This window comes from Pteronotus mesoamericanus, unplaced genomic scaffold (genome assembly GCF_021234165.1).
Source record: "Pteronotus mesoamericanus isolate MK-2021 breed Mesoamerican mustached bat unplaced genomic scaffold, CSHL_Meso_final contig_74, whole genome shotgun sequence".
NCBI classification, from domain to species: Eukaryota; Metazoa; Chordata; class Mammalia; order Chiroptera; family Mormoopidae; genus Pteronotus; species Pteronotus mesoamericanus.
In genome coordinates this window covers 32,161,204-32,169,219 of record NW_026555247.1, presented here as the reverse complement: position 1 = coordinate 32,169,219, position 8,016 = coordinate 32,161,204, and the positions used below count along the sequence as shown (strand labels likewise).

At 42.1% G+C, this 8,016-nt stretch overlaps 1 protein-coding gene across 5 annotated transcripts in view; it reads left to right on the top strand.

Annotated features, from left to right (window-relative positions):
• Positions 1-2,352: 2,352 nt before the first annotated feature.
• Positions 2,353-8,016, top strand: part of TXNL1 (thioredoxin like 1) — a 28,046-nt gene continuing 22,382 nt past the window's right edge. For all 5 annotated transcript variants that reach the window (XM_054583713.1, XM_054583712.1, XM_054583715.1 and 2 more), the window contains exon 1: positions 2,353-2,614. In XM_054583713.1, the coding sequence (XP_054439688.1) occupies positions 2,517-2,614 (98 nt within the window). In that variant the 5' untranslated portion in view covers positions 2,353-2,516. The remainder of the gene's footprint in view (positions 2,615-8,016) is intronic.

Sequence of the window (8,016 nt, the reverse complement as noted above, 5' to 3'; positions counted from 1 at the left end):
TTGGGAGTAATAATCCATCTGCTGTTACTGAGTTGGGAGCCCCACAAACTCATTGAATGAAGCCCTAAGTCCTAAAGTGGCTGTATGTGGAGGTGAGGCCTGTAAGGAGGTAATTAAGATTAAATGATACCATAGGGTGAGTCCCTAATGTAATAGAACTGGTGTCTTCCTAAGAAGAGTAAGAGACACCAAGGGTATGAGTGCTTGTATGTGTGCACGTGTGTGCATGTACAGAGAAAAGGCCCTGTGAAAACACAGCAAGAAGGAGGCTATTTAAGAAGGAAAGTCCTCAGGGGAAACCAGCCCTGATAAGCAACTTGATCTTGGAATTCTAGCCTCAAGGATTCTGAGAATTAAATTTCTTTCGTGCAAGCCACCCAGGCAGTGGTATTTTGCCAGGCAAGCCTAGCTGAATAATATACCATTGCTTCTAAACATCTTTCTTTGAGCATCTTATTTTCTCGTTCTTCATAGATATCACCTACGATTACATTTAACTCTCAGAATCCTAGAAAGTAGGTATTCTCAAACCAGTTCTCACAAGTAAGAAAGCTGAGACTCAGAGAAGTTAATGGCTTGTCCATGGCCACAAAATAGTACGTAACAGAGATCTGTTACTGGAACTTGTCTTGTTTGGCTCTAAAACTATTATATTGTGCTGGTGTCACATGAAAAAGGAATGTTAATTACTGTGGTTCTGCTGTGGCTGGGTTCAGTTAGGAATAATTACTTTATGTTTGTGCAGCAGCCTTAGCCTTCTCTTTTCATATTTCTTGAGCTTCAATTATCACCCAAACTCATGACTCTCAAAGCTGTAACCGTGACCTACTCCTTTTTCTTTAGTTTCAGACTCATCTTTGCTACTATCTACTGTATACGTCACCTGGATGTCCTACGCACATCAACTCAGTAAAGAACCACAGACTGAAATACTTGTGGTTTTCTGGATTCCTTCCCCTGTCGTCTCACTAACCCGGTCCAAGCTGGTCGCTGACCCCCGTGGCTTTAATCTTCTCATTGTTTCTCAGACATGTTATTCCCTCTTCATTTCCAGTGCAGCTGCCCCCAGCCCAGTTCCTGGATCATTTTAGTGACCTCCTAAACTGGTCCCACTGCCTTTTGTCCTCCTCACTGCTACCTCAGGGTTTTGTCTAAAGACTTTAGTAAGCACAAAATTACCCTGCAGTGATCACTCCATTGTCTTTATGTTAAAATACAAATTGCTTAACAAGACATGATCTGCTACCTTCCTCTTCAATTTCATTTCCCCAGCTAAATCCTAGAGCAAATCATTTGACTTGTCACTTAGCCTAATATTTAAAAGTGCATGCTGGTGTTAGGCTGCCTCAACTTGAATCAAAGTTTGACTTCTTACTAGGTGTGTAAACTTACTAGGTGTCTAGACCTGACAACAGAATCTACTTCACAGGGTTATTTTAAGGATTAAAAGAGCTAATACACACAATGAGCTTGTATCTTAACTGACACATAATTTGTTAAATATTAGCTACTATTACTGTTATCATTAGCCCTCTCATCCCATGCATTTGCGCTGCTGGTCCCTCTGCCTGGAATACTCACGCTCTCTCAGCATCTGGCTATTCCTTTCTTTTTTATGAACACCCAGTGCAGGGGTCCCACCTCCCAGCAAGTTTATCCTGCCCTGTCCTCCTATTTCACGGGTCTCCACCGTTTCCTTTGCAATCTTCTTTGTTACTGTAACTACCATTTGAGTCTGTCTAAGCTGGGAGTCCCTAAAGGAGGTAGTGTTTTTTCTTTTTAAAACACAACTTAAGGTCAAGTAAATACTTGTTTTTTCCTGGGTAACTGCACAAAGAACGCACAAGTATTACGAAATCCGTGAATAGTTGTTCCTAAAGTCCACTTTGTCTAGTGTGGCCACTTGCCCCGAATATGTGACAAGACTATCTTCAAAGTACTTCGGGGCGGGGGGGGGGCAGGGATGTTGGTGGCGGCGGTGCTTAAGACCTTGGGCAGTAGCCATGACCCCTGGAGAAAAAGGGGTTTCCTTCTCACTTTCCCACCTTAACAAACTCTTAGTAGAAGCCTCGCGTCTTACAACCGCGGAGGAACACACGAACCGTTGCGTCGCACTCTACACCTGCACTTGTGAGCGCTACTACTCTGCGCCTGCGCCGCTCCAGCCAGCGAAATGCTCCTAGGTGGAGAGTGGGGCCACGGTTCGCCTTTTCTGATTGGGCGGTGGGAGCCAAAACTGAGGGCGCGGAAATGGCGTCAGGCTGCGCAGGCGCTGGCGGCCCTGCGGCGCGGTGGCTGCTGGGGGCTGCGCGCCTCACCTTCCCTCGCCTCTTCCCTCCCGCCTCCCGTCCCCGCCCCCTCGCCACTCCGCTCCCTGGCGTGACTCGGCACGGAGAGCCCCGGGAGGAGCTCGGCGATCGCCACCTCCTCTGTCCAGGCCTCGGCCTTCCTCTCCCGGGTCCTCGTCTTGTTTCGAAGCCGGTGGCGTTGCGACCTCCCTGACGGGCTCTCTGAGAATGGTGGGAGTGAAGCCGGTCGGGAGCGACCCGGATTTCCAGCCGGAGCTGAGCGGCGCGGGCTCCAGACTCGCCGTGGTCAAGTTCACCATGCGAGGGTGAGGCAAGGCCCGAGCTGTGTGGCCGCTGCTGCCCGGCGGCGATATCCTTTCCGTCTTTCCCGGCCCCGACTCCCTGGGGTCTCCTCCTGCTCCGGAATGGGTGGCGCTGCCCGCCACCCCAGGCCGCTGCCCAGTTAGGCCTCAGCCCTTGCGTCTGAGCCCCCGTTCGTGCACAGGGGCGCCTCCGCGGGCACGGATGCCAGGCTGGCCGCGTTCGCCAGCCCGGGAGACACCCGCCAGCCCGTTTTGAATCCCCCGACGAGCCCTGCGCTTGGGGGTGGCCTGGCTCTATTCTTCCTAGTCTGGGAGCGTCCTACATCCGCCCCTGCTTGCGTCTGTCCCTTTCTTTCCGGAGAGCCCGCCGGCTGTCACTTGCATCGTAGAAACCTTGAGATCTTAACTGACCAAACGCTTTGCTTCTCTGCACCCCCTGCATTTTAGTTAACCCTCGGAAGCTTCAGATGGGGCTCGCCAGCTAATCCGCGGAGTACTTAGTCAAAAGGCTCAGCTAATGCATTTTAAATTAAGTTAACGTTAGGTCAGGATGCCTTTTAATTTCTTAACGTTTTTGTTACTCGTTTGGCCAGTAGCTTTGTAACAGGTTTCCCTGTGTAGGCGATCACAAAAGCTACAGTAGGTGTGTATAATGCAGGCAGATAGGTGTCCAGATGTTTGGGTTTGACCAGACTCCCTTTTTTACCTGATGAATGAAAAGGACGGGGACCTTGAAAAGATGCTCAGGGGCTTTGGTAACTCTTAACGGAATGTGCAGGTCGCGGAGCTGGTGGGTCTTCCACGCTGGCTGGGAGCGCAGTGTTGCTGAGTGAGTGTCGCTCTGTGAGAGTGACGTGGAGGAACTGGGCGTTCGGAAACAGGATTTGAGTGAGGGTGTGTTCAGCGACCTTCCCGGGCGTCTGTCAGTGCCCAGTTGGAAGGATTAGAGGCCTCCACTTGATTTGCCTTGACGGTCAACAGTACTAACACTTACAGTGACTTGCAGCAATCTACTGCAGGTGTCACTGTTTCTGTAATACATTTTATTGTCTAACTATATGAACAAAGCAATATGTTGAGTCCCAGAGCAAAAAGTGATTCCTGTCTATTGAACATGATTCAATAAATGTTGAGTATAGAAGTGCAGACATTAGGAGTCGTTATAGTGGGTGGAGGGATGCAGATAGAGATGAAAACAAGTTAGGACTTATTTTTGAACCAGTCTCTTATGGAGTTGAAAAGGGGCAGTGCATTGAATTTCGTATGGCAGAAGAGAGTACCCATTTGACATGTGGACTTTGACATTTACTAAATTGAAGAGGATAAAGATTTCACCTATAAAGACATGTTTGAAAGGCATGTCAGAATTCTGTAACTGTGCCTTCCCAGAGTTAACACTTTTGTAATGTCTGTGCTCTTAATATGGGGGAATAGTTGTACATTTGTTAAGTACTTAAGCCAGAGTTAGAAAAGGGAAGAAATGATTTTAACAATGAATCTCATTTTTAGTTCACTTTCCTAATTCTAATCAGTGGGAGCATTTATACTTTTGTCCCTCAGTGATACATTCTCCCCCACCCGCCTTTTACCATAGCAGGAGAGATGACAGAGTAATACGTCATTAACTGAAGTGAGAAAAATGGGAAAATGTTGCTATTAAGGAAACACCTCCATTAGCAATGTATTATTTAACCATATTCGTAACTGTAGACATCGACTGGTAAAGCACTGTTATTTATTTTCAGAAAGGTATTTTGGTAGAATGAAAATTTTGTTTTCTTTTTAAAAACTGAGCTAATAGCCCTGGTAGATGTGGCTCAGTGGATTAACTGCTGGCCTGCAAACAAAGGGTTGCTGGTTTGATTCCCAGTCAGGGCACATGCCTGGGTTGGGGGCCAGGTCAGGTACCCAGTGGGAGGCACTGAGAGGCTACCACACATTGATGTTTCTTTCCCTTTCTCCCTCCCTGCCCCCTGTCTAAAATAAATAAAACCTTAAAAACAAAAAACCAAAAAAACCCAGCAAATAAAATGGTTGAATTTAGAGAACTTTTAAATTCAAAAGTATATTTAGGTAATTACAAATCTGGTAGGAATGTATTTTGACCATTAATGCATTCCTACATAAACTTCATGTCATTGTGATTCCAGATTTACATTTATGGGCGTCAGTATGAGACCCTCAAACAACCAACTGTATCCAATTAAATCATGTGAGAAACCTCTTAGGTCAAAGTTAATGTCCAATTGTAGGCCAAGAAAATAGTTTTCTCGACACCTATTTCATTTCTTTTCTAATTCTACTTTAACCCTTATTCTTTATTTTTCATGTCCATGCTTTATCTATCCTGTCTACCAATTTTATTAAACACTACACAGATTGTTACTCTTCTGTTTAAGAATCTTCAGTGGCTCATCAGTATCTTTTTTACATTTTTTTAATAGGTAATATATATGTGAAATAAAATTCATCATTTTAAGCGTTTTTAAGTGTACAGTTCAGTGGCATTAAGTACACTCACTTGATTAAGTACTTTCATTGACTCATTCAGTCTTCAAAATAATGAAATTATTCCCATTCTACAGTTGTGGAAATTGAGTCACAGAGAGGTTAAATAACTTCAGTCCCATTGCCAAATGCGTTATTTAGATTGTTAAGATCTTTTCTTGCCCTTCTTAGCCTAAGCAGATGGGAAGTGCGGTTTCATTTCTGTGTATCAAAGAGCCTGACATTTTCCAGTAAATGTCTTGAATGCTTTAGCTACAGCTCTGCCTGCATGACTAATCTTATGACCAAGGACAATTCACTTTGCTCTGGCATTCTTTCCCCTACTTGTTAATGGGAATAAAAAATATGTAATCTAACCATATTACTTAGAGAATAAAATTTTATATGTGAATTATAGGCTATGATAACCTATTTTTATAACTGGCATCTCCAAACTGTTATTTTTTAAATAAACCCAGACACACTTTAGTGATTATAAACAGTGCCATTTTTGTCATCATTGGTGGTTAAGCTCCAGCATTAAAAGGATATACATTTTCTCCCCCCTAAAACTCAGTATGAATGATTTTTTTATCCTGAATTCATGAATGTATCACTTTTGTAATGTGTGTACTATGTATTCAATTTTCTTAGAGCAGGTGTTACTTTGTAGTTGGTTAGGTGTTATTGTTACCATCCAAGAATGTTAATGTGTATTAGGATGTTGAGTTCTAATGGCTTTGGTAACTTGCCCAAATAATACATTATAGGTGTATTATATTAATTGTATATAGCAAAATTGCTGTGGACTGAGGGTAGCTTACTATAGCACAGAGTTAGCAAGCGCAACAGTCCATAGGACGGGGCAAATAAACAATATTACAGGGTGAGGTAGGTACTTTTAGGATCACTAGGGGCATGGTGAGTCTAAAGAACACAGAATTGTTTCAGCTAAACTTTTTAATTGAAGCATAGCATGCATACAAAAATGCACACAGATCATCTAAGTGTACAGTTTGATAAAATTTTCAAAGTGATTACATGTATTTAATCAACACCAGCGCTCCAGAATCATCTGACTTCAAACGTCCTGCAAGCTCCTTCTCATTACTCTTGAATTCTAACAATACAGATTGGTTTTGCCTGGATTTGAACTTTATAAAAGTGGTATATGGTATGTAATCTGTATGGAGAATAGATTCCTTTCGGGAGCATAGAAATAGTTTTCATCTTGGCAGTTTATTTAGAAAAAAACAACAAAAAGCACTGTGTAGGCCACTATTTTGGATTTTTGGAATAGCAGTTAAGAGTTGGGTTTTGGCCCTGGCATGGTGATCAGTTGCTTCCCGGTCAGGGCGCATCTTGGGTTCAGTCTCTGGTTAGGGCATGTATGGCAGGCAACCGATAGGTATCTCTCTCTCTACCACCCCCCCCCCCCCGCCCCTTCCCCTTCCTTCCTTCCTTCCTTCCTTCCTTCCTTCCTTCCTTCCTTCCTTCCTTCCTTCCTTCTTCCTTCCTTCCTTCCATTCCTTTCTGTCTAGAATCAATAAACATACCCCCTAGTGAGGATTAAGAAACAAACAAAAAGTTGGGTTTTGTTATCAAATTCCAGCACTACTTCAATATTCTTATCTTTAAAATGAGAAATTATAAAGCTTAAATGAATTTAAGGATTTTGTAAGTTGTATAACATATAGTAAGTGCTTGGTGAATGCTAGCTATTTTGTATTATTAATAGGACCAATTATGATTATGCCTGCCTATCAGTAGAGATAACACATCTAGAAATTTACCTATTTTAAGTTATACCATGCAGAAAAAATAAACTTAAAATATGTCTTCAGAACGCCCGTGCATTTTCCTTACCCGTTTACTGCAGAATGTGTTTATATGTGTGATTGTTCAAGATAAAGCACTGACTACGTTAGCAAATAGGGAAGAACAGCAAGTTCCTGACATAGAATTCATATTATGACTGTAAACAAAAAACTTATATGTTAAGAAACTAACATGGTGGTTTCAGAGAAAGCTGATTTTGGACTGGATTTAGGAGTTAACAGTTCTAGTTGTGGTCTTGCCATTAACTAGAGTGCCTGACCTTGGACAGATTGCTTAACTTTCTGGTCTTCAGTTCTCACTTATCAAATAATTTTAGGTTAGGTCAATTTAAAAGTTCTAGTTTTGTGGGTTTGGTTCTTTATGTATTGCAGAAAGCTAGCAGGTTGCCTGCTGTATTCTCTCTCAAAAAGCATAACAGAATCCTTCTTACATATCTATTTTGCATATTGGACTTAACAGATAAGCCTTCAGTCAAAGAGTTTCAGAGGCAGAAAAAGAACTCTTTTTTTTTTTTTTAAACCTCTGGACTAGATGTTCTGTGGTCTCTTTTATAACAAGTTCAAAGGTCCTGTGATTGTGAACTAAGAGCTATGAATCAAGGTCTGCGCAAGACAAAAAAGTACAATCCTGAAATTCAGGCATACTTGGGGCATAATATTTTAGAGATGGGAGAGGTCTTTGGAGAATCTGTTCTTTCCTCATTTTATACAGAAAAATCAGGTAACATGTTTATGAGCTCAACCAGTAATGGAAATTTTAAGTTTACTTTTAAATGCTAATGATAAACAAGGCACGCATGTTACTTAAAATAACCAGTCAACTAATTTGAGTTATTATAGTGTGAAAGTATGCAGCTATATAATATTAGTGCTTCTGTGTTCTATGACTTAATTTTGACTTTTGATTGAAGTTTCAATCTATGTTGACTAACTGAAATTAAACAAAAGATCTAGATAAGGTTAAATTTTGAAAGGAAACAGTTATTTGCAAAGTAGCCCTTATTTTATACAGTGTTTAGCTACAAGAAGTATTTCTTTAACACCAGTTAGTTCATACATGATTGGTAACGAGAGCAATGA